Source organism: Scyliorhinus torazame, chromosome X (genome assembly GCF_047496885.1).
Source record: "Scyliorhinus torazame isolate Kashiwa2021f chromosome X, sScyTor2.1, whole genome shotgun sequence".
Taxonomy (NCBI): domain Eukaryota; kingdom Metazoa; phylum Chordata; class Chondrichthyes; order Carcharhiniformes; family Scyliorhinidae; genus Scyliorhinus; species Scyliorhinus torazame.
In genome coordinates this window covers 32,409,038-32,434,912 of record NC_092738.1, presented here as the reverse complement: position 1 = coordinate 32,434,912, position 25,875 = coordinate 32,409,038, and the positions used below count along the sequence as shown (strand labels likewise).

The window sequence follows — 25,875 nt, the reverse complement described above, 5'->3', positions numbered from 1 at the left end:
TCACGCCACCATGTGATCTGGGAGTTGGTCGTGCTGGGAGATAGATGTATTTGCAGTAGTTCCACAAGAGTTGTTTAGTGTTAATTTATCCTAGTTATCTTACCATGCCGTTTGTTCTATAATATATTATTTTAAACCACATGTTCTGTAGATTATCATTCGCTTCGGCCAGTCTACAGAACATGACATGGTACCAGGATTGATGATTTAACCTGAACTTGAAGATTCTGTACAAGAAAATTTGAACCACTGAAGATAACTCTGCAGGATAAGAAAGGAAACTAATCTTTGCGACTAACCTTGCAAGCTACTGGCAGCTTGTGCTCAACGCGCGGTAAAACTTTGAAGTCTGGAATGGAAGGTATCAAGGCACCTCAACAGCTTTGGTTTACCGGTAATGTAGACAGAAATTGGAGGGTGGTTTAAGCTGTATGTTGCAGCCCATGGACTGCAGAGACAGCCCGATGAGAGGTGTATCGCGTTGCTGCTCACTATAGCAGGTCCCCAAGCAATTGAGATCTTCAATACATTTCCATTTGAAGACTATGCTGACAGCAAAAGCTTCAAAGAAGTGCGTAAACATTTCAATCAGCATTGCTCCCCTAGAAAAAATGAAACCTTTGAGCGCTATAAATTCCATATGCACACTTCAAATGCGGGAGTGGCATTTGACAACTACAGCACACTCCAGTCGTCAATGATACGAGACGAGATAATTTTTGGCATCTCCAATAATAAAGTGTGCGAGCAGCTACTATGGGAAACAGATCTGAAACGTAAGTGCCGTTCAAATATGTCACGCTAGTGAGCTTGCTGTAAAGCAGCTCAACACGTTGAATCTCCGTAGTTTTGGCGCAGAGGCAGCAGGCGCAGCTGAATAATAAATGTGCTCGCAGTGCGGGTGGCCATTTTGAGAGGCCGCCCGATCTTGTGTCCCGTGATGTGGTAAATGGCAAATGCCCTAGTTTTGGAAAAACATGTGCCATCTGTAATGGCAGGAATCATTTTGTAGCCCAATGTTCTGCAAGGAAAAGGCCTGAACAAACAAAAGAGTATCGGTGCCATTGATGAGGTGTATCTCGAGAACACATTCTTTGTGAACGTGATCTCCAGCAAAGACAGAGACTCTGGGTATATCAAACAGAAGTATATTTATTTCAAGCTGCAGCAATGCTGAATTGAAGGCAGATAATCATACTGATAAATGGATGGTGGCAATAAAAATGGCACCGTAATAACACATTGACACTGGTGCGAGGGCTAACCTCATCAATCTGATGTTAAAATTCTGTGAATTCAGCTGAAAATAGTTACTAGAACAGTGTTATTTAAGAAATTATAATGGTAACAAAATCTCCTCATTGGGAGCATGTGAACTTGATGTCGAAGTCAAAACCAAAAAGTATAAGTTGAAATTTTCTGGAGTTGAGGCATATGAGGAGCTACAGCTCATCCAACGAGTCTACAATGTGGACAATGCTGCGACAGGCCCTCATCCCTCAGGAGACTCCACATTGAATGATTTCCCTGAAATTTTCCAAGATCTTGGTATGTTACCATACACGTATATGATTCAGTTAAAGGAATATGCAAAGCGGGTGCCATTAAACGTATTGAAGCCCCTACCAACTGGGTTAATTCCATAGCCTGTGTAAAGAAGCGTAATGGGGACCAACCTTGGCGCCAGCACCTTCGCTGATATCTTGTGTCTAAGTTCGACACAACAACCCTGTTCTCTCTCCCCGCCAAGCCATCACTTCATTGACTATTTCCACCACCAACAATGGCTCCAGCTTATCCTTAAATTTCTTACAGAATTCCACTGGGAAACTATCCGGCCCAGCTGCCTTCTCTGCCCCCTCCACTTCCCCCACCTTCGGGCACTCTAACATCCCCAAAACCTCCCTCTTCTCCAGCTCGTCCTCTGGCGGTTCCAGCTTATACAGGTCCTGTAAAATTCCTCAAACAATCATATCTTTTTAATGGATTTCACCTTTGTTTCGAAAAAAGACTGGTTTTGAATTTTCATCACTTTGAAACTAAATGATCATATTATGGTCACTGTTGTCTAAAGGCTCCTTTTACAATGAGATTATTAATTGGCCCTTTCTCATTGCACAATACTAGATCTAAAATAGCTTGTTCTTTTTTTTCCCTCAACATACTATTCTAGAAAACCACCACGTATATCTTCAATGTTAGTGTTAATTGGGTTTACCCAGTCTACAAAGTTCCCACATGAATTGTGTTATCTTTAAACAACACTGGTTTGTTGCCCCTTGCTGTTCTTGGCTACACCCTAACTGATTCTGCTTCTTGATCTTCCGATCTAAGATCCCCTCACTAATGTACTGGTCCCATCCATTACTAAAAGCCTGACACCACCTCCTTTTTCTTTTGTCTGTCCTCTAAATGCCGAATAACCATGAACTTTCAGATTCTAGCCTTGATAACTCTGCAGCCATGTCTCATGGCAGTTGGGTCATATCTGTTTACTCTATTTGTGCTGTCAATTCACCTACATGTTGCGAATACGGTGTGCTTTCTAAGTGCATCGATTCTGTCTTGTTTCTCAATCTCCCTTAACTGCTGGCACGCTTTCTTTTTCCTTGTTCGCTCTGTACCTTCCTGCCACACTCTGGTCTGGTAGTTTATTACATCTCTCTTTCTCTTCTCCTCTTTCTTTCTCTTTCCCCCCCCCCCCCCCCCCCCTCCCCGGCCACACAAACATGATTTGTATTTAGAGCTCTTTCTACTGTCCTAGTCATATAACTTGCCAGAACACTGGTCCCAGAGCGGCTGTAGTTGACTCTTGAATTCCCTCTGAAATGGCATTGTAAGCTACTCCGATCATAGGCAATTAATGTTGGCCCAGCCGCTGACGGCCACATCCCATAAATTAATTTTGGAAAGCTGTCCATTTGTGTGATCTGGGCATTGCTGGCATTTACACGTTCCTAATTCACCCTCGAGGGGGTGGTGGTGAGTCACTGTCTTGACGGCTGAGGTTTGTGTGGCGAAGGGGCGAGGAAGTTCCATGATTTAGACCTAGTGGTGATGTAGGAAATGCTGGTATGTTTGGGTCCAGATGGTATGTGAGGCTGGGATGAGAACTTGCAGATAGCAGTATTCCCTTGTGTCTGCTGCCTTGTCCTTCTACGTAATGGAAGTTGTTGGTTTGAGAAGTACTGTTGTATCTGAGGCCTCACCTGGTTTGATTTTTTTTTTTGATTTGATTTATTGTCACATGTACCGAAGTACCGTGAAAAGTATTTTTCTGTGGCCGAGGGAACGTACACAGTACGTACATAGTGGACAAAAAGAATAATCAACCGAGAACATGGACAAATGGTACATCGACAAAAAGTGATTGGTTGTAGTGCGGAAGAAGGGGCCAAACAAAGCAAATAGATGTGCCAAGAGCAGCATAGGGGGTCGTGAATAGTGTTCTTACAGGGAACAGATCAGTCTGAGGGGGAGTGGTTGAGGAGTCTTGTAGCTGTGGGGAATAAGCTGTTCCTATGTCTGGATGTGCGAGTCTTCAGACTTCTGTACCTTCTGCCTGATGGAAGGGTCTGGAAGAAGGCAATGCCTGGGTGGGAGGGGGTCTCTGATAATGCTGTCTGCCTTCCTGCTGGAAGTGTTTACAGAATCAATGTGGGGATGGCAAGCTTGTGTGATATGTTGGGCTGAGTTCACCACACAGCTTTTATACTTGCTGACCAGATTGAGATGTGAATAATGGCGGTTGAGCACTGTGCTGTAGGGTGACTGAAGAACAAAATTGGCCTGTTTTTTTCATTATTTAAAAAAAAATCTCTTTTCATTTCTTCCAGGTAATCGTGAGGAGGGAAAAGGCCTTTGCGTGGTGGGACAATGGAGAGTTCTGTCACTCCGTATGAGCCTGTGGCAGAGATTGGAGGAGGGGCCTACGGCACTGTCTACAAGGCACGAGACTCTCGGAGTGGGAAATTTGTCGCTTTGAAAAATGTGCGGGTGCAAAGGGACGAAGATGGTGTGTCACCGTCGACCGTGAGGGAAGTGGCCCTCCTGAAGCGGCTGGAGCACTTTGACCATCCCAACATTGTGAGGTGGGGGTGCTTGGACTGGGATCCTGGGTTTGATCTTTCAGTGCGACTGATGGAGGCCACCTTGTGCCGTTGGATCACGGAGGGGCAGTGGTGTTTGGGTCCTGCTCTAGAGGTTTTCAGCACAAAGTCTCAGCTGATGCTCCCAGTGCAGCACTGAGAGAGCATTGCACTGTCAGGTGCTGTCTTTCCAAAGGCCACGTCTACCCCTTGGGTGGACGTAAAATATCTATTGGCCACTATTTTGAGGGGGGGTGGGTGGTGGACCACACTAGTAACTTGAGGTTGTGAAAGGCGCTATTACCTTTTTTATTTTGTGCTGCCGTTGGACCCTGACACTCTGGCATTGTGCAGCCCATGATAATACCTGAGTCATCAACACTAGTGTCAGTGTTGGAGAATGGAAACAAATCCCTTCAGCTGTGCAGTGTCTGCATCAAACACTCCCCAGGGACGTAGTGGGTTATATGTACCTTCCACTGTTGTGATCTGACAGCATGTCTCAGACTCTGCCATAAAATGTCCTTTGTCACCAAACTAACCATCTTCTGACCTCCTTGGAGGTAGCTAACTCAAAGACATTGCTGTACTGTGCGCCATTGCTCGCTAGGAGTGGGATTGAAGGACAGTGCTGTAATGTAGGCCATTGCTCACTAGGAGTGGGATTGAAGGGCAGTGCTGTACTGTGGGCCATTGCTCACTGGGAGTGGGATTGAAACCAGTGCTGTACTGTTGGCCATTGCTCACTAGGAGTGGGGTTGAAGGATAGTGCTGTACTGTGGGCCATTGCTCACTGGGAGTGGGATTGAAGGACAGTGCTGTAATGTAGGCCATTGCTCACTGGGAGTGGGATTGAAGGACAGTGCTGTACTGTGGGCCATTGCTCACTGGGAGTGGGATTGAGGGACAGTGCTGTACTGTGCGCCGTTGCTCACTACGAGTGGGATTGAAGGACAGTGCTGTTCTGTAGGCCATTGCTCACTGGGAGTGGGATTGAAGGACAGTGCTGTACTGTGGGCCATTGCTCACTGGGAGTGGGATTGAAGTGCAGTGCTGTACTGTGGGCCATTGCTCACTGGGAGTGGGATTGAAGGACAGTGCTGTACTGTTGGCCATTGCTCACTAGGAGTGGGATTGAAGGACAGTGCTGTACAGTGGGCCATTGCTCACTGGGAGTGGGATTGAAGGACAGTGCTGTAATGTGGGCCATTGCTCACTCGGAGTGGGATTGAAGGACAGTGCTGTACTGTGGGCCAGTGCTCACTCGGAGTGGGATTGAAGGACAGTGCTGTACAGTGGGCCATTGCTCACTGGGAGTGGGATTGAAGGGCAGTGCTGTACTGTGGGCCATTGCTCACTGGGAGTGGGATTGAAGGACAGTGCTGTACTGTTGGCCATTGCTCACTGGGAGTGGGATTGAAGGACAGTGCTGTACTGTAGGCCATTGCTCACTGGGAGTGGGATTGAAGCACAGTGCTGTACTGTTGGCCATTGCTCACTGGGAGTGGGATTGAAGGACAGTGCTGTAATGTGGGCCATTGCTCACTAGGAGTGGGATTGAAGGACAGTGCTGTTCTGTAGGCCATTGCTCACTGGGAGTGGGATTGAAGGACAGTGCTGTACTGTGGGCCATTGTTCACTAGGAGTGGGATTGAAGGACAGTGCTGTACTGTAGGCCATTGCTCACTGGGAGTGGGATTGAAGTGCAGTGCTGTACTGTGGGCCATTGCTCACTGGGAGTGGGATTGAAGGACAGTGCTGTACTGTTGGCCATTGCTCACTAGGAGTGGGATTGAAGGACAGTGCTGTACAGTGGGCCATTGCTCACTGGGAGTGGGATTGAAGGACAGTGCTGTAATGTGGGCCATTGCTCACTCGGAGTGGGATTGAAGGACAGTGCTGTACAGTGGGCCATTGCTCACTGGGAGTGGGATTGAAGGACAGTGCTGTACTGTGGGCCATTGCTCACTGGGAGTGGGATTGAAGGACAGTGCTGTACTGTTGGCCATTGCTCACTAGGAGTGGGATTGAAGGACAGTGCTGTACTGCGGGCCATTGCTCACTGGGAGTGGGATTGAGGGACAGTGCTGTACTGTTGGCCATTGCTCACTAGGAGTGGGATTGAAGGCCAGTGCTGTACTGTGGGCCATTGCTCACTGGGAGTGGGATTGAAGGACAGTGCTGTACTGTGGGCCATTGCTCACTGGGAGTGGGATTGAAGGACCGTGCTGTACAATGGGCCATTGCTCACTAGGAGTGGGATTGAAGGACAGTGCTGTACTGTAGGCCATTGCTCACTGGGAGTGGGATTGAAGGACAGTGCTGTACTGTGGGCCATTGCTCACTGGGAGTGGGATTGAAGGACAGTGCTGTACTGTGGGCCATTGCTCACTAGGAGTGGGATTGAGGGACAGTGCTGGACTGTGGGCCAGTGCTCACTCGGAGTGGGATTGAAGGACAGTGCTGTACAGTGGGCCATTGCTCACTGGGAGTGGGATTGAAGGGCAGTGCTGTACTGTGGGCCATTGCTCACTGGGAGTGGGATTGAAGGACAGTGCTGTACTGTTGGCCATTGCTCACTGGGAGTGGGATTGAAGGACAGTGCTGTACTGTAGGCCATTGCTCACTGGGAGTGGGATTGAAGCACAGTGCTGTACTGTTGGCCATTGCTCACTGGGAGTGGGATTGAAGGACAGTGCTGTAATGTGGGCCATTGCTCACTAGGAGTGGGATTGAAGGACAGTGCTGTTCTGTAGGCCATTGCTCACTGGGAGTGGGATTGAAGGACAGTGCTGTCCTGTGGGCCATTGTTCACTAGGAGTGGGATTGAAGGACAGTGCTGTACTGTAGGCCATTGCTCACTGGGAGTGGGATTGAAGTGCAGTGCTGTACTGTGGGCCATTGCTCACTGGGAGTGGGATTGAAGGACAGTGCTGTACTGTTGGCCATTGCTCACTAGGAGTGGGATTGAAGGACAGTGCTGTACAGTGGGCCATTGCTCACTGGGAGTGGGATTGAAGGACAGTGCTGTAATGTGGGCCATTGCTCACTCGGAGTGGGATTGAAGGACAGTGCTGTACAGTGGGCCATTGCTCACTGGGAGTGGGATTGAAGGACAGTGCTGTACTGTGGGCCATTGCTCACTGGGAGTGGGATTGAAGGACAGTGCTGTACTGTTGGCCATTGCTCACTAGGAGTGGGATTGAAGGACAGTGCTGTACTGCGGGCCATTGCTCACTGGGAGTGGGATTGAGGGACAGTGCTGTACTGTTGGCCATTGCTCACTAGGAGTGGGATTGAAGGCCAGTGCTGTACTGTGGGCCATTGCTCACTGGGAGTGGGATTGAAGGACAGTGCTGTACTGTGGGCCATTGCTCACTGGGAGTGGGATTGAAGGACCGTGCTGTACAATGGGCCATTGCTCACTAGGAGTGGGATTGAAGGACAGTGCTGTACTGTAGGCCATTGCTCACTGGGAGTGGGATTGAAGGACAGTGCTGTACTGTAGGCCATTGCTCACTGGGAGTGCGATTGAAGGACAGTGCTGTACTGTGGGCCATTGCTCACTGGGAGTGGGATTGAAGGACAGTGCTGTACTGTGGGCCATTGCTCACTGGGAGTGGGATTGAAGGACAGTGCTGTACTGTGGGCCATTGCTCACTGGGAGTGCGATTGAAGGACAGTGCTGTACTGTGGGCCATTGCTCACTAGGAGTGGGATTGAAGGTCAGTGCTGTACTGTAGGCCATTGCTCACTGGGAGTGCGATTGAAGGACAGTGCTGTACTGTAGGCCATTGCTCACTGGGAGTGCGATTGAAGGACAGTGCTGTACTGTGGGCCATTGCTCACTGGGAGTGGGATTGAAGGACAGTGCTGTACTGTGCGCCATTGCTCGCTAGGAGTGCGATTGAAGGACAGTGCTGTACTGTGGGCCATTGCTCACTGGGAGTGGGATTGAAGGACAGTGCTGTACTGTAGGCCATTGCTCACTGGGAGTGGGATTGAAGGACAGTGCTGTACTGCAGGCAATTGCTCACGGAGTTGGATTGAAGGACAGTGCTGTACTGTGGGCCATTGCTCACTGGGAGTGGGATTGAAGGACAGTGCTGTACAGTGGGCCATTGCTCACTGGGAGTGGGATTGAAGGACAGTGCTGGACTGTGGGCCATTGCTCACTGGGAGTGGGATTGAAGGACAGTGCTGTACTGTTGGCCATTGCTCACTAGGAGTGGGATTGAAGGACAGTGCTGTACTGCGGGCCATTGCTCACTGGGAGTGGGATTGAGGGACAGTGCTGTACTGTTGGCCATTGCTCACTAGGAGTGGGATTGAAGGACAGTGCTGTACTGTGGGCCATTGCTCACTGGGAGTGGGATTGAAGGACCGTGCTGTACAGTGGGCCATTGCTCACTGGGAGTGGGATTGAAGGACAGTGCTGTAATGTGGGCCATTGCTCACTCGGAGTGGGATTGAAGGACAGTGCTGTACAGTGGGCCATTGCTCACTGGGAGTGGGATTGAAGGACAGTGCTGTACTGTGGGCCATTGCTCACTGGGAGTGGGATTGAAGGACAGTGCTGTACTGTTGGCCATTGCTCACTAGGAGTGGGATTGAAGGACAGTGCTGTACTGCGGGCCATTGCTCACTGGGAGTGGGATTGAGGGACAGTGCTGTACTGTTGGCCATTGCTCACTAGGAGTGGGATTGAAGGACAGTGCTGTACTGTGGGCCATTGCTCACTGGGAGTGGGATTGAAGGACCGTGCTGTACTGTGGGCCATTGCTCACTAGGAGTGGGATTGAAGGACAGTGCTGTACTGTGGGCCATTGCTCACTCGGAGTGGGATTGAAGGACAGTGCTGTACAGTGGGCCATTGCTCACTGGGAGTGGGATTGAAGGACAGTGCTGTAATGTGGGCCATTGCTCACTAGGAGTGGGATTGAAGGACAGTGCTGTACTGTGGGCCATTGCTCACTGGGAGTGGGATTGAGGGACAGTGCTGTACTGTTGGCCATTGCTCACTAGGAGTGGGATTGAAGGACAGTGCTGTACTGTGGGCCATTGCTCACTGGGAGTGGGATTGAAGGACCGTGCTGTACTGTGGGCCATTGCTCACTAGGAGTGGGATTGAAGGACAGTGCTGTACTGTGGGCCATTGCTCACTCGGAGTGGGATTGAAGGACAGTGCTGTACAGTGGGCCATTGCTCACTGGGAGTGGGATTGAAGGACAGTGCTGTAATGTGGGCCATTGCTCACTCGGAGTGGGATTGAAGGACAGTGCTGTACAGTGGGCCATTGCTCACTGGGAGTGGGATTGAAGGACAGTGCTGTACTGTGGGCCATTGCTCACTGGGAGTGGGATTGAAGGACAGTGCTGTACTGTTGGCCATTGCTCACTAGGAGTGGGATTGAAGGACAGTGCTGTACTGCGGGCCATTGCTCACTGGGAGTGGGATTGAGGGACAGTGCTGTACTGTTGGCCATTGCTCACTAGGAGTGGGATTGAAGGACAGTGCTGTACTGTGGGCCATTGCTCACTGGGAGTGGGATTGAAGGACCGTGCTGTACTGTGGGCCATTGCTCACTAGGAGTGGGATTGAAGGACAGTGCTGTACTGTGGGCCATTGCTCACTAGGAGTGGGATTGAAGGACAGTGCTGTACTGTGGGCCATTGCTCACTAGGAGTGGGATTGAAGGCCAGTGCTGTACTGTGGGCCATTGCTCACTGGGAGTGGGATTGAAGGACAGTGCTGTACTGTGGGCCATTGCTCACTAGGAGTGGGATTGAAGGACAGTGCTGTACTGTGGGCCATTGCTCACTGGGAGTGGGATTGAAGGACCGTGCTGTACAATGGGCCATTGCTCACTAGGAGTGGGATTGAAGGACAGTGCTGTACTGTAGGCCATTGCTCACTGGGAGTGGGATTGAAGGACAGTGCTGTACTGTAGGCCATTGCTCACTGGGAGTGCGATTGAAGGACAGTGCTGTACTGTGGGCCATTGCTCACTGGGAGTGGGATTGAAGGACAGTGCTGTACTGTGGGCCATTGCTCACTGGGAGTGGGATTGAAGGACAGTGCTGTACTGTGGGCCATTGCTCACTGGGAGTGCGATTGAAGGACAGTGCTGTACTGTGGGCCATTGCTCACTAGGAGTGGGATTGAAGGACAGTGCTGTACTGTGGGCCATTGCTCACTGGGAGTGGGATTGAAGGACAGTGCTGTACTGTGCGCCATTGCTCGCTAGGAGTGCGATTGAAGGACAGTGCTGTACTGTGGGCCATTGCTCACTGGGAGTGGGATTGAAGGACAGTGCTGTACTGTAGGCCATTGCTCACTGGGAGTGGGATTGAAGGACAGTGCTGTACTGCAGGCAATTGCTCACGGAGTTGGATTGAAGGACAGTGCTGTACTGTGGGCCATTGCTCACTGGGAGTGGGATTGAACGACAGTGCTGTACTGTAGGCCATTGCTCACTGGGAGTGGGATTGAACGACAGTGCTGTACTGTAGGCCATTGCTCACTAGGAGTGGGATTGAAGGACAGTGCTGTACTGTAGGCCATTGCTCACTGGGAGTGGGATTGAAGGACAGTGCTGTACTGTGGGCCATTGCTCACTGGGAGTGGGATTGAAGGACAGTGCTGTACTGTGGGCCATTGCTCACTGGGAGTGGGATTGAAGGACAGTGCTGTACTGTGGGCCATTGCTCACTGGGAGTGCGATTGAAGGACAGTGCTGTACTGTGGGCCATTGCTCACTAGGAGTGGGATTGAAGGACAGTGCTGTACTGTGGGCCATTGCTCACTGGGAGTGGGATTGAAGGACAGTGCTGTACTGTGCGCCATTGCTCGCTAGGAGTGCGATTGAAGGACAGTGCTGTACTGTGGGCCATTGCTCACTGGGAGTGGGATTGAAGGACAGTGCTGTACTGTAGGCCATTGCTCACTGGGAGTGGGATTGAAGGACAGTGCTGTACTGCAGGCAATTGCTCACGGAGTTGGATTGAAGGACAGTGCTGTACTGTGGGCCATTGCTCACTGGGAGTGGGATTGAACGACAGTGCTGTACTGTAGGCCATTGCTCACTGGGAGTGGGATTGAAGGACAGTGCTGTACTGTGGGCCATTGCTCACTAGGAATGGGATTGAAGGGCAGTGCTGTACTGTGGGCCATTGCTCACTGGGAGTGGGATTGAAGGACAGTGCTGTACTGTGGGCCATTGCTCACTGGGAGTGGGATTGAAGGACAGTGCTGTACTGTGGGCCATTGCTCACTGGGAGTGGGATTGAAGGACAGTGCTGTACTGTGGGCCATTGCTGACTGGGAGTGGGATTGAAGGGCAGTGCTGTACTGTGGGCCATTGCTCACTAGGAGTGGGATTGAAGGACAGTGCTGTACTGTTGGCCATTGCTCACTAGGAGTGGGATTGAAGGACAGTGCTGTACTGTGGGCCATTGCTCACTCGGAGTGGGATTGAAGGACAGTGCTGTACTGTGGGCCATTGCTCACTGGGAGTGGGATTGAAGGGCAGTGCTGTACTGTGGGCCATTGCTCACTAGGAGTGGGATTGAAGGACAGTGCTGTACTGTGGGCCATTGCTCACTCTGAGTGGGATTGAAGGACAGTGCTGTACTGTGGGCCATTGCTCACTGGGAGTGGGATTGAAGGACAGTGCTGTACTGTGGGCCATTGCTCACTGGGAGTGGGATTGAAGGACAGTGCTGTACTGTGGGCCATTGCTCACTGGGAGTGGGATTGAAGGACAGTGCTGTACTGTGGGCCATTGCTCACTGGGAGTGGGATTGAACGACAGTGCTGTACTGTTGGCCATTGCTCACTGCGAGTGGGATTGAAGGACAGTGCTGTACTGTGGGCCATTGCTCACTGGGAGTGGGATTGAAGGGCAGTGCTGTACTGTGGGCCATTGCTCACTAGGAGTGGGATTGAAGGACAGTGCTGTACTGTGGGCCATTGCTCACTGGGAGTGGGATTGAAGGACAGTGCTGTACTGTGGGCCATTGCTCACTGGGAGTGGGATTGAAGGACAGTGCTGTACTGTGGGCCATTGCTCACTAGGAGTGGGATTGAAGGACAGTGCTGTACTGTGGGCCATTGCTCACTGGGAGTGGGATTGAAGGGCAGTGCTGTACTGTGGGCCATTGCTCACTAGGAGTGGGATTGAAGGACAGTGCTGTACTGTGGGCCATTGCTCACTGGGAGTGGGATTGAAGGACAGTGCTGTACTGTGGGCCATTGCTCACTGGGAGTGGGATTGAAGGACAGTGCTGTACTGTGGGCCATTGCTCACTAGGAGTGGGATTGAAGGACAGTGCTGTACTGTGGGCCATTGCTCACTGGGAGTGGGATTGAAGGACAGTGCTGTACTGTAGACCCCCTTCCTATCTTTTTGTTCATTCAGGCAAACTTTTTTTTTTTTTTTTTTTTGAGGTACCGCACCAAATCGCAACCGCATTGCGGAAGAGACCTGTGGCTTTATTGCCTCTGTCTTGTCCTAGCAGCATGTCTGACAAAGGCTCTCCGCTGGAAGAAACTAATCGAGTTCTTGGCTCTGAATGAAGCCAGCAAATCCACAGTCGACAGTGGTTCCACAAAGACACTTCCATCTCTAAGACCAGAAAACTCTCCATTCTCCTTGAACCGACATATATTCCCTCCTGAAGTGCTGAGGTATTTGGCTGAGTGAAGACCTCCCTCTTATACAACACCTCAGCACTTCTCAGCCAAGCCAATTAAGTACTTTTTGATTTGTAGTAAGTTTTAATCTGAAGGAAGCAAGGTTTCCTGCTGACTTGGCAACAGCACTCTGAAGGCCCTCAGAGTTGCTGGTGTAGGAAATGGAAAGCAATGCCACAATTGCTGTCGTGGAGGAGCCTCTTCTAACTCTGAGCTAAAACATGTTATTTCAAGTATTCCAGAACCAGGCTACTTCTAAGCAATGGCACAGGATATCTACCAATTGCACAGATGTTCTTGTACAGTATACACATGTAGCCATTGTGACCTGACCTCCGAATTGTGTGTCATGGTGTCTGGCCTCTTCCTTTGCACCGTGTTTACACTGTCCATGACGTGTTTAACACCATTGAAGTTGTTCTTCACTTAGGGCTGCACGGTGGTGCAGTGGTTAGCACTTCTGCCTCATGGCGCCGAGGATTCAGGTTCAATCCCAGCCCTGGGTCACTGTCCGTCTGGAATTTGCACAATCTCCCTGTGTTTGCGTGGGTCTCTCCCCCAAAGGTGTGCAGGGTAGGTGGATTGGCCAGGCTAAATTGCCCCTTAATTGGGGGGGGGGGGGGGGGGGGGGGAGAAAAAATTGGGTACTCCTAACTTTATTTTAAGAAAAATAAGTTGTACTTAACTTGAACTATCGCTGTTCCCAACCAGCGAGACAGTTCGCTTGCAGCCGGATGTGGTGTTTCACACCAAAATGAGGCCGTTGGAATTTTATGAACATGTGAATTAGGAGCACGAGTAGGTAACTCGACCCCTTGAGCCTGCTCCTCTGTCTCAACTTCTCCGGTTCTTCCCCAATCAATCTATTGCTGCCTTGAAGAAATCTGACTCTGCCTCAATCACCTTTTTGATGAAGAGAATTCCAAAGCGTGTCAAGCCTTGAAGAGAAAATGTTCCTCCTGTCTTAAATGGGTAACCCCCCTATTTTTAAACAGTGACCCTTAGTTCTAGATTCTCTCACCAGAGGGAACATCCTTTCCACGTCCATCAAGATCTTGTACGTTTTAAGCAGGTCGCCTCTTTTAACTCCAGCAGATATAAGCCTTGCCTGTCCAATCTCTTAAGACAACCTGCCTATTCCAGGTATTAATCTAGTCAACCTTCTTTGAACTGATTCCAATGAATTTACATCTTTCCTTAAATAAGGAGACCAATATCACACGCAACTCCAGATGTGGTCTCACCAAAACCATGTATATCTGAAGCATAACCTCCTTGCTCTTGTATTCAATTCCCCTCGCAATAAAAAAATAACATTCTATTAACTTTGCTAGTTACTTGCTGCACCTGCATACCAGCCTTTTGCAATCCAGATCCATCTAAAACTCCCAGATCCATCTGCATCTCGTCTCGGAGCTCTGCAATCTCTCTATTTAGATGATATACTTTATTTATTTGTCTTGCCAAAATGTAAGGAGTTGACCCCCCAGCACTGATACCTGTGGCACATGACCATCATATCCTGCCAACCATAAAATTACTTATTTATGCCGAATCTGTGTTGCCTGCTAGCTCCTCTCTCTCCTCTCCTCTTTCTCTCCTCTCTCTCTCTCTCTCTCTTCCCCCCCCCCCCCCCCCCCCCCCCCCCCCCCAACCACCACCACCACCACCTTGCCAGTGACTCATGTCCCCAAGAGTTTTCTAAATATATAAAGCTGGTGAAGGCACTGCCCATGGACTTCTGCCAGGCGATAACTATTGAGTGATTAACTCTGAATTTGCCTGCCTTGCCTCTTTTCAGTTGAGCCTCGATAGGTTTTGGCAGGGGTGCCATTTCACATTTGTCCTCTTTGCAGTCGGTGTAGACTGGGATTGACAGGTCATTAAGGGTCATTTCCATACTGAGTGCACTTCCCAAGTCCTGCAGGAAGTATCGTGCAGTGAAATTTAGAATTTGGGAGGCTTGTAAATGGATGAAAAGGACCAAGGGAGGAATTTGTGATGTGGCGAAACAGTGGTGTAATAAAAGGTTCTTTGGGGTTTGTATTTGTTGTTGGTCTTCGGATGCTTTTGAGGGATTGTCCTTGCTCTATCTCATCTGTAGTTCTGCAGTGATCGTCTGTCTTTCCGTGTTGCTGCAGGTTGTTTGATGTATGCGCGACTGTGAGGGCGGACAGAGAAACCAAAGTCACTCTGGTGTTTGAGCATGTTGACCAAGACCTGAAAACCTATCTGGAGAAGGCACCATCTCCTGGTCTGCCAGCGGAGACTGTAAAGGTAACGAACAGGCCAACATCTCTGCTGCTTTTCTGACCAACCATGGGCTGAAAAAGAGATGGTGATTGGTGAGCCTGTGAGTGATTCTCATTGAGTCATAGATGGTAATAAGGGCCTCGACGAGTACTACCTGAATTATCGTGTCATGAGTTCCGAGAGTACAATTTGATTTCTGCTGAAACTTGTCTCCGAGCAAGTTGGCTAATAAAATTGATTTTATTCACAAGTCAAAATCTTCCAGCCTCCTCATCCCTCTGAGATCTCTCCAATTCTGACCCCTCTCACATTCCCTCGCCCATCATTCTACCATTGCCAGCTACCTGGGGTCTGAAATTCTCCCCTCCTTTTTAAGACACTTTTTTTTTGTGAAACGTAGCTTTTAGTCACTTTTCCTAATACCTAGTGTTTAATACTATTTGATAATCACTCCTGTGACGCACCTTGGTTTTATTGTGTGAAGGGTGCGACATAAAATGCATTGTAGTCTCCTTTCGGGTGTGTTTTGCGGTGGTGGTGGTGGTGCGGGTGGGGGGAGAAGAAGAGGAGGAGGGAGAGGGAGAGAAATTTGTGCGCAGTCCTTGCATACAATTTCTCCTAATGGAATTGTTTTTCTTGTATTTCTGGACAGGATTTGATGAACCAGTTGCTGAAAGGCCTGGCATTCCTTCATTCCCACAGTGTAGTGCACCGGGACCTCAAGCCGGAAAATATCCTGGTGACCAGCCGGGGGCAGGTGAAGCTGGCTGACTTTGGCCTGGCTCGTATCTACAGCTGTCAGATGGCACTCACTCCAGTGGTAAGCACAAGGCTGCAGTTGAAGGCTGTTGTTTTATAGCCTTGTGGATGGGCCAGCTTTAATGTTGGAAAGAGGTGAATGGATACTGGGCATATAGACCAGGAAGGTAACCAGTTCAATTCCTACTTCCAGGCTGGATAAACTGGGTCTTAGTGGGGTTGGGTTGCTGTGTGAGGCCTCCATACCATGAGATGAGGTGGGAATTGTAGATCATTGTCCCCACTCCTGATTGCTATCCAGTGGTGTTCCTGTGTCGGGTGTGATGTCCTCTTACATTCGGCACGGATTGGTGAGGTGGGAGGAGAAGGTGTGGTTATTGTTCAGGCACCTGCTGCCACAGAACCAGAACCTGGCATGGATCCTAAAACAGGAGCAGGGTGTTCAGCTCCTCCAGCCTGTTCTGCCATTTAATCTGATCATGGCTGACGTGTACCTCAACTGGGATTTAATTGACTAGGATTTTCAAAGAACCAATGCAGGCACAATGGGCTTGCATGGCCTCCTGTGCTGTATTATTCAATGATTCTAACTCCATTTACCTGCTGTCCATACTCCTCAATAGCTGTCCCTAATTTTATTACAATCTCAATTTTTAAAAAAAAATTTAGAGTACCCAATTCTTTATTTTTCCAATTGAGGGGCAATTTAGTGTGGCCGATCCACCTACCCTGCACATCTTTTTGCGATGTGGGGATGAAAGCCACGCAGACATGGAGAATATGCAAACTCCACACAGACGGTGACCCAGGGCCGGGATGGAACCTGGGACCTCGGTGCCAAGAGGCAGCAGTGCTAACCACTGCACCACCGTACTGCCCTATCCATTTCGGTCTTAACTCCAATTCGCCCTCCGCAGCCTGAGAAGCAGAGTGGGAAATGATTACATTGAGATTCCAAAATGACGCCATAACCTTGTTACTTGATTGCAATCTGATGTGTATGACCCCACCAGGTGGTGACCCTGTGGTACCGTGCCCCCGAGGTACTATTGCAGGCAACGTACGCCACTCCTGTGGACTTGTGGAGCACAGGCTGTATCTTTGCTGAGATGTTTCGACGAAGGTCAGTACTGAACAAAACCTGTTTCTCAAAAGATAAAGCCGCACACTGTATTGTTCTTCAGCAGACCATTTATGATGCTAATCTTTGTTCATTTACAGAGTACAAAATTAGTTTTTAATTGTGGTGCTGACCTGTCGCAGTTCAATTCTTTGATACTGTAATTTCATGTTTGGGGAGGAATAGTGGCTTCAGTATTACACATTCTTCCCACCTTACGGATAATTTTTAAAAAGGGAAAAACCAAGTTGGTATTCTAACTGTTTCCTTTCAAGTATCTCTTGAACTGTCACCTGGTTTCATAGCTTAACAGTACCGGAGTTCTAGCCACCAGAGACTATATTGCAAATATAGGAGGCAAGGCAAACAGCTTGTGTGTTGTCTTGGGAGCATTAATGTAGTTGTGGAATTCCATTTTCTGATTTATCTTTTAGATCTTCCCTTCTCCCTCTTTCCACCCTTCTACGCAAATTTTAAGACTTGAATAGGCATGGGTACTGAACCATAGAAGAGGATGGTCCCAGGATTGAGTTCTTGCTCTTGTGCTGAATTATTGTAAATGAGGGCATTAATCACCTTTCCCTCCCCATACCATGTTGGGGTTGAGAAATCAGCCAGATTTTGGAATCCTGTCACTATACAGTGACTTCCTGGAGACGGTCGGTTGGTACCCTTTGGAAGCCAGTCAACGCATCACTTGGTGATTGCCTGAATGATGTGTGTCCTGGAAGGGGAGTAGCTGACAGGGCAGAATTGGAAGGGCCTAGAATGGAACAGGGAGGTTCCCACTTAAAACCAGGTCAAATTCCATAGTTTTGGCCTGTGTGTGTCTTGATCATGCAGCTATCTCCCCTTACTGGATGACTCTGAATCATGCAGACGAGGGTTTGGACTTCTGTGTGTCTTTGTGTTTTATGTTTGAATTTTGCTTGCAGGATTCTTTGAAGTGGGTAAGTGCTTTAATTTCACATTTGAAATATTTTTGAACCTGTTGCTTGAATTAACTAAATAAACTAACAATGTGTTTGTGTAGGCTAATAGAGTTTGCATCACTGTGCTGCACAGTTGGACCAGTGAATGTCAGATTTGTATCAATCCTTCTTCTTTTTCCCCAGCCGAGCTAGAAAGGGCCCTAGTGCCAAACCAAACCTAGTTTTGATCTAGTGTATTCAGTGGGCTACTTGCAGAGCCTGTTTATTTTTAGCAGGGGTCAAGACGGAGTCTGGTGCTACCACCCAGAAATGACTCCTATCTAGAAGAGCACTGTTTGAATTTCTATACTACACTGGTCCTTGGGGGCAGATCTATAGCTGGGAGAACCTGAGTTGAGTCAGTGGGTCTTGTCATTTAATTTCATGGCTTGAGCATTGGGGGTTGTCTGAATTTCATAACATTAACATTCTATGGCATTAGGTGCCTGGAATAGGTTCATAGATGCTGTCACCACATTATTTCTAGACGATCTGGAAATCCTGTAGAATCACTTGCTTGGGACATGTGTGGTGAATAAAGAAGACGCAACGCAGAATGGAGGAGCCAAGTCAGACAATTTAAACACTCCAGCTTGGTGTAAATTTTATTCACCCGCCTGTCCAATTTGACTTCTAGCTTTAGCAAGCAGTTGAGTCCCAGTAACTCAGATTTTATTAGCTGGCTCTTTTTTGAAATCACAAAGCTTTATCTAGACCTTTTGTATTAATTAAAAGTATTTGGCTCCTGTAGTTGAATTTGGAATGGGACTGTTGCAGGGGGAGTTCAGCACTGTCGACATGCTGGGCCACCTTTTGTGATTCAGCACTATGGTATGTGTACTGGAGCCATCAAGATGACCTGCCTGAGGCTTGACAGGCATTGAAGAGTTTTCAGTTTGTACTGGTTTTGAAACCTGTACTTGTATATGTATGGCGTGTTGTGGCCTGTTGCTGTGTGCGAACCAGGGACCTGAACTGAATTCTGCATGACTTTCTGACTTTAGTGAATTTACCCTTACTGCTGCTGTCCATGTAAAAGTGGCAATTCTTTAATTGGAGGAGTTTTTTTTTCCTTCCCCACAATTTGAAGGACTGGAGAGTGTAGTTTTGTTTAATCCTTTAACCTTCTGGAAATTGGCCCTTTTATACCAAGCTGTTTGACTAATCCTTTTCCATTGGTTTTATTAGTCAAGTTGTCTGACTGCATGCTCTCTGGTTTTCATAAATTATATTACAATACCAGGTTAAAGTCACCTGATGAAGGAGCTGCGCTCTGAAAGCTAGTGGTTAGAAACAAACCTGTTGGACTTTAACCTGGTGTTGTAAGACTTCTTACTGTGCTCACCCCAGTCCCAACGCCGGCATCTCCACGTCATAAATGACGTTTATCACAGCATGTTTGTTTAGTGTTGGGGCTCTTTTTGCTCTGCTTCAAAACTACATAATCTAAATCTCCGACTAGATCCATATACTGCACCAGCATGAAATCCTTTCCATCTTCTTCACTGTGCTGTAGTTTTTATTCATTGAGATGTGGGTGTTGCTGGCAAAGCCAGCATTTGCTGCCATTGAAGATGGTTTCTTGGAATCTGCTTTCTTGAACCACTGCAGTCCATGTGGTGCAGGTACACAGTACTGTTGGGGGATTCCAGGATTCTGACCCAGACATCCTGATACCTCTGTCTCAGCTGAGACATTGAGATCTGTCTTGAATAGAAGTTGATTGGAGCTTCCACATAGGCAAGCAAGTTGCATGAGAGTCCCCTAAAGCACAAGGATGAACCTTGAATAATGCACAATAAGTTATAGTGTCAAACGTTTTCTTTTACACTGGCTTCGTGGGTAGCAATCTCCTCCTGAGTCAGCAGGGTTCAAGTCTCACTCCAGGGCTCGGGCACAAAAATCCAGGTTGATACTTCCGTGCAGTGCTGATGGAATGCTCAGCTGTCGGAGATGCTGTCTTTTGGATGGGATATTAAACCAAGACTCCGTCTGCCCCCTCCAGGTGGACTTAAAAGCTTTGTTTTGATGAGCAAGGGGAGTTGTGTGTTCTGATGTGTGTCCCTCGATCAACGTCACTCGTCAAAAAACGATTATCTGGTCTTTATCGCATTGCTGTTTGTGGGAGCTTGCTGTGCGCAAATTGGCTGCTGTGTTTGCTGCATTGCAATAATGACTGGACCTCAAAGTGCTTCATTGCTGTAAAGTGCTTTGGGGCATCCTCTGGTTGTGAAATGCGCTAAATAAACGCAAGTCCTTTTTACAGGAGTAACTTCCTTTTTTTCCTCTATCTTCTGCTCCAAAAATGGTTCGCACCTTGGGATTTTCGCACTGTGAATGGAGAATGTTGAGCCAGTGGGGTTTTAGTATTCAAATGAAGTGTAACTGACTGACTGTCTTTTTACAGGCCTCTGTTTTGTGGAAAATCGGAAGCTGACCAACTAGGAAAGATTTTTGAGTAAGTGTATTTGATGTGTACAAGTGGATTTCCAATTTCCACAGTGGGTGGGGCCCCAGACAAGGCTGAGGTTTGCTCTGGGGGTGGGGTGCATGAGTGTAACCAGGGAAGAGCTCTGGGAAAGAGCCAACGATTCAGGCTGGATCGAGGGCGCGAGCACCAAGGTGGGTGGGGAAAATGACTGAAATGTTTTGAATTGGTTGAGTTTGTGATCCTCTGGCCAATATTCACCCCTCCATTAACGTCCCCAATTGTCATTAATTCATTGCTTGCTGTGCGCAAAATTGACTGCTATGTTTTCTACATTGCAAGTGGCTACACTTCAAAAGTACTTCATTGATTCTAAAGTGCTTTGAAATGTCCTGGGGTTGTGAAAGGCGCTAAATAAATGCAAGTCTTTTTAATGTCTTGGATTGGCCCCTTTGCACCTTACTGGTTGCTGGCCCTAACTGATAGGTTTATGACCTGAGGAAATTGGTGCACTGCATTAACTAAAGGCGCAAATCTTTTATCATAATTGAATCTTCCAAGTTGTTCCTGGTTTTGGCGTGGCTGTTCGACACTGGTAATTGAGAATGGGAACTTCTCTGCTTTCAGCATGACTGGACTCCCAGCAGAGGAAGATTGGCCAGAAGATGTGACGCTTCCACGAAGTGCATTCACCAACCGGCCTCCGCAGTCAGTCAAGTCCTATATACCTGAAATCGATGACTTGGGAGCAGAGCTGCTACTGGTGAGATGGGCTCTTGGGCAGAATAGCTGCAAATTCCCAATTAAGAATGAAATGCCATGATCCGAAGGGTTAGGAGCCCAGAGGATTGCAATTTAAAAAAAATTTTTTTTTATAAACGTCGATTGGCTGGCCATTCATTCTTGCCTCAAAGTAACTGGATTCTGTCTCCCAGGAAGTGGACTGTGGGCGGGTAAATGTCTGTTGACCTGATTGCAGAACCATCATCTGAATGGACTCTTTTTGGCTTTGGAATTTAAATATTTGAGAGTATTTTCTTATTTCTTTGTGGCCTCTGCCAGTCTGTGTGGTTAAGGGCAGAGGGGTGACTGACTGCCAAGCCTCTGTCTTGCCACTTTTGACACAACCTGACAGTTCAGGATGACTCCCTTCCACTCCCTGGGTACTGTGCATCATCTACTTGCAGGGATTTCCTTTGGCTCTGGGATGCAGTGGAGTCTGGACCAGCTCTGCAAGGTTCATGTTAAATCAGCAATGTCTGATTCCCTCGCTGTCACCCCCTCTCTGACTAAGCATTGCATCATTGAGTGTTTGTTTGATTTCCTATTTGGAAGTGGTTGGTATAAGGCTCAGTAATGACCTACAAGACTAGCTATCGAAAGCACGGAGTCTTGTATAAAATTTGTCAGGATATACCAGAAGTCTAGGTATGAACATAGAACATACAGTGCAGAAGGAGGCCATTGTGCTCATTGAATCTGCACCGACCCACTTAAGCCCTCACTTCAACCCTATCCCCGTAACCCAATAACCCCTCCTAACCTTTTTGGACACTAAGGGCAATTTAACATGGCCAATCCACCTAACCTGCACATCTTTGGACTGTGGGAGGAAACCCACGCAGACATGGGAGAATGTGCAGACACCGCACAGACCGTGACCCAGCGGGGAATCGAACCTGGGACCCTGGTGCTGTGAGGCCACAGTGCTAGCCACTTGTGCTGCCCAAACGGCCGTGGCAGGACCCAAACTTGTACATCACCCGAATCATTTTTGTAAACCTACGTTGCACTCGAGGCCAAAATATGTGCCCGAAACTGCACTCTGTGCTCCCACGTGGGGTCTAACCAGGGTTTTGTAAAGCTGTAACATAACTTCTATGTCCTTGTACTCCAGTCGTCTAGATATAAAGGCCAGCATTTTACTAGCCACCTTGACTCTGCAACTTGTTCGTTATTTTAAAAATCACGGCTGATTTTAAAAAGGGCTGGTTTAGCACACTGGGCTAAATCCCTGGCTTTGAAAGCAGACCAAGGCAGGCCAGCAGCACGATTCAATTCCCGTAACAGCCTCCCCGAACAGGTGCCGGAATGTGGCGACTAGGGGCTTTTCACAGTAACTTCATTGAAGCCTACTCGTGACAAGCGATTTTCATTTCAAATCAATGCAGCTGAACCCCGGGTTTCTTTAGACATCCACTGATTTTAGCTTCATAAATACCCTGATCTACCCTCTTTTTAAAAAAAAAAAAAAAAAAAAAAAAAGTTTTTTTTAATGATAACCTAGCACTCATTTGAACCTCTCCTTTCCACTATCCTACCCCTACCCCCTTAGTCTTTTGGTGCAATAAATCAGCCCTTCTCTTAAACTGCTGCTATGGGTTGAATGTTGCCAGCTTGTTCTGGTGACTTCTGGTTGGTGTTTGACTGGAGCACTGAGTTTGAGCACAGCTCCCTCCAATTCTGCTTCTTGGCTAGATTTCTTCCGTATTTAATTCACTCTGTTGCTCGCAGCTTCACGGTTGCTGGATGTGCTCTGCGAAGAGGTTGAATGGCTGCCCCTCATTGAGCTGTCAGTTCTGGTTGCTGGTTTTCCAAACTGTTATTCCCAATGAGGGACAGACTATGCTGCAAAGACCAGCAGGTCAGCCAGCTGTTAAGAGAAAAGACGGGGTGACTTTGGGGGGGGGGGGGGCTGCGCGCGCGTGTGTTGGAAGGGGAGAAAAGAACAGAGCTGAGGTACCAGTAAATGTGACTTATGAAGCTGTAGGACTGTCATTAAAAACCCAACTGGTTCACTAATATCCTTCAGAGATGGAAATCTGCCATTCTTAATTGGTCTGGGCCATATGTAGTTGATCTTCAGTGTCCTCTGAAATGGGTCGAGCAAACCGGCTCATTATTAGTAGTGTAGTAGTGCAATGCGGAGTGGGCAATAAATGCCAACCTTGCCAGTCACCCACAGCGAATGAATTCTTTGCCTGCACACCGTTTAATTACAAAATAGTTTAATGTGACAGATCTTTGAGGTATGTTTATTGAACTGTTAATATTTAGGAACTCACTAACTGGACACTGACCTTTTTGTTTTCTCTTCTCAGGAGTTACTGGCATTCAGCCCCTATAAAAGAATCTCTGCCTTCAACGCCCTGCAACATCCTTACTTCCAAGGCCAAAGTCCTGAAGTTTAAGACTAGTAACCTGTGTGCGGCGGGGGGGGGGGGGGGTGATCTGCCTGTGCCTTTGCCTGCAAGTCACCACCTGGGTGCTACTATTACAACTGTCCTACAGATGTGCACTGCCGGGGGGATGGGTGGGTTGATGAGGGGAGGGGAGGGGGGTGCAGAAAACCAAGTATTAACCAACTGAGACTTGTCATAGTTTGCAAGATGTCTTTCTTTCCCTCGTGTTAACTTGTCCTTGCTTTGGGCAGGGGAAGTGAAGCCTGGAATGTGTCATTGGGCAGTTCTTGGGGGCAGTTCTTGGCCCCCCAGGATTGCAGTTCTCAGTCAGTTAGGAGGTTCTTTTGCTTCTTCAGCTCTATGCATGGCACTATTTTCTTGACGATCTGTTCACATGACTGACAAGTGAGCGGAAGGAATTTGATGCCATCTGAAGAGGTACTTATCTGCTGCCTTCTTTGCTTCCATTTCTTCCCACCCACCCACCCCTGTTCTCCAATCTCTGTAATTGTTAGATTGCATCATCTCGGGCATGGCTCTTTCAAAGGAAGGGTGGACAATGACGCTGCCTAAACTGACTCCATTCCAACTGGTATCGAAAAGATTTTAATGCCAAGATCACATGTTGCTTCACATTGCCTGACAGTAATTCTTCAGTCTCCCCCATCCACTGTTTGACAATTCATTGACCTTAAGGAGCCATGCCCCATGATTTCTGAGTGTTTTGATATTTGCGATCATGGTTGACCTCTGGATGCTACAAAACGCTTTATAACCAATGAAGTGTGGTAACTGTTGTAATGTACGGCAAACAGCAGCCAATTTGCGCAAGCAAGCTCCCACAAACAGAAATGTGATAAATGACCAGATTATCTGTTTGAGGGATTAACAATGGGGGATCAATAATGGGGTACCAGGGAGAACTTCCCTGCTGCTCTTCCAATTGTGCTATGGGATCCTTGAGCGGCCAGACCAGACCTTTGTTTAATGCTTCATCTAAAAGCTGGAACCTTGGGCAATACAGCATTCCTTCAGTATTGCACTGTTGGCCTAGATTTTGCTCTTGGGCATCTGGGACAGGGTTTGAACCCACAACCTCCTAACAACTCCCAAGGCGACTGATGAGCCACAGAAGGACCTCTGCAGCTATGGACAGGTGGCAAACAAAGGGTTTTCCATACAAATCTATGCCTCCACTCTCTGTTCTAATATTGTCTTCCTGGCTGAGCTACCTCTATACAGCCTGTCTTGAAACATGGGAAAACTAGCAGATTTGTGGCTAGCTCTGTACCGTCCAACTTTTCAGCAAGAGGCATGTACACCAAATGTAGTCGCAAGGTGGTTATCAGGGCTGGAAGCATTTGATTTATCAGACGTGTCGCTCAAATATTTGTATTTTTTCTTTGCCTGTCAACCAATGAATTGCCCCATGATTGTAGAACAGTGCAACATGGATTTGAAATTCTGACACTAAAAACCTCCTTGCCAAATCTCCTGCTTTTACTGGTGCATGGGAGCCATGATTGACAGCAACTTTGCGCCGATGAAGAAACCTATTTGTCGTACTGAATGTCAGAGACTGTTGCAATTCCAGCCGCTGTACCAGTCTGAATAAAACACTCATTCCACACTTTGAAGGCCAGTCTGTGGTTTACTCGAGAGGGAATTTTTACACAACGTACTGTTGTATAGTCATCAGGTCTCGGGAATAAAAGTCAAGCCAAGGACAGCACCACTTGAACTGAAGTAAATTCCAGCCTTTGTAAAACTCTTTCTAGAGTACAACATAATCTTTTATGGAAAATAAAACACAATTCAGCACCCGACGAGCAATCCATGTCCTACGCTAACGCAAAACTGTCGCAGCCCACCAAAGATTCAAAATGTTTCACTTTCAAGCCTTCAAGTGGCTCCCATGCACCAGTGTTCCTACCTGAAGCCTGCGACGTCCAATTCAGCACTTGCTGGACTTCATGGGGGAAGAGATTGACTTGTAGTGTGCCAATTCCCCATGTGGTGCCATTGTGTTATATTTGCAATCTGCTTTTTTAAAAAAAAAAAAAAAATTTGAGTACCCAATTATTTTTTTTCTCTCCACTTAAGGGGCAATTTAGCATGGCCAATTCGCCTAACCTGCACATCTTTGGGTTGTGGGGGTGAAACCCACGCAGACACGGGGAGAATGTGCAAACTCCACACGGACAGTGTCCCGGGGCCGGTATTCGAACCCGGATCCTCAGCGCTGTAGTCCGAGTGCTAACAACTGCGCCACGTGCCGCCTTTGCCATCTGCCTTTTTAACAGAAAATGTTTCTCTGCTTGGACAAAAATACTCTACAATACCTCCAGACCTGCTATTCTGGGATGAATTCTTGAAGCTA

The 25,875-nt window shown here is 48.0% G+C and overlaps 1 protein-coding gene across 1 annotated transcript; it reads left to right on the top strand.

Moving 5' to 3' along the window:
• The first annotated feature begins 181 nt into the window (after positions 1-181).
• Positions 182-25,125, top strand: cdk4 (cyclin dependent kinase 4). The gene is made up of 8 exons (XM_072494012.1): positions 182-361; positions 3,837-4,091; positions 14,924-15,059; positions 15,688-15,855; positions 16,808-16,917; positions 20,293-20,343; positions 20,941-21,076; positions 23,415-25,125. Exons 2-8 carry the CDS (start codon positions 3,877-3,879, stop codon positions 23,502-23,504), a joined length of 906 nt encoding a protein of 301 aa, XP_072350113.1. The 5' UTR covers positions 182-361; positions 3,837-3,876; the 3' UTR covers positions 23,505-25,125.
• The last annotated feature ends 750 nt before the right edge of the window (positions 25,126-25,875 follow it).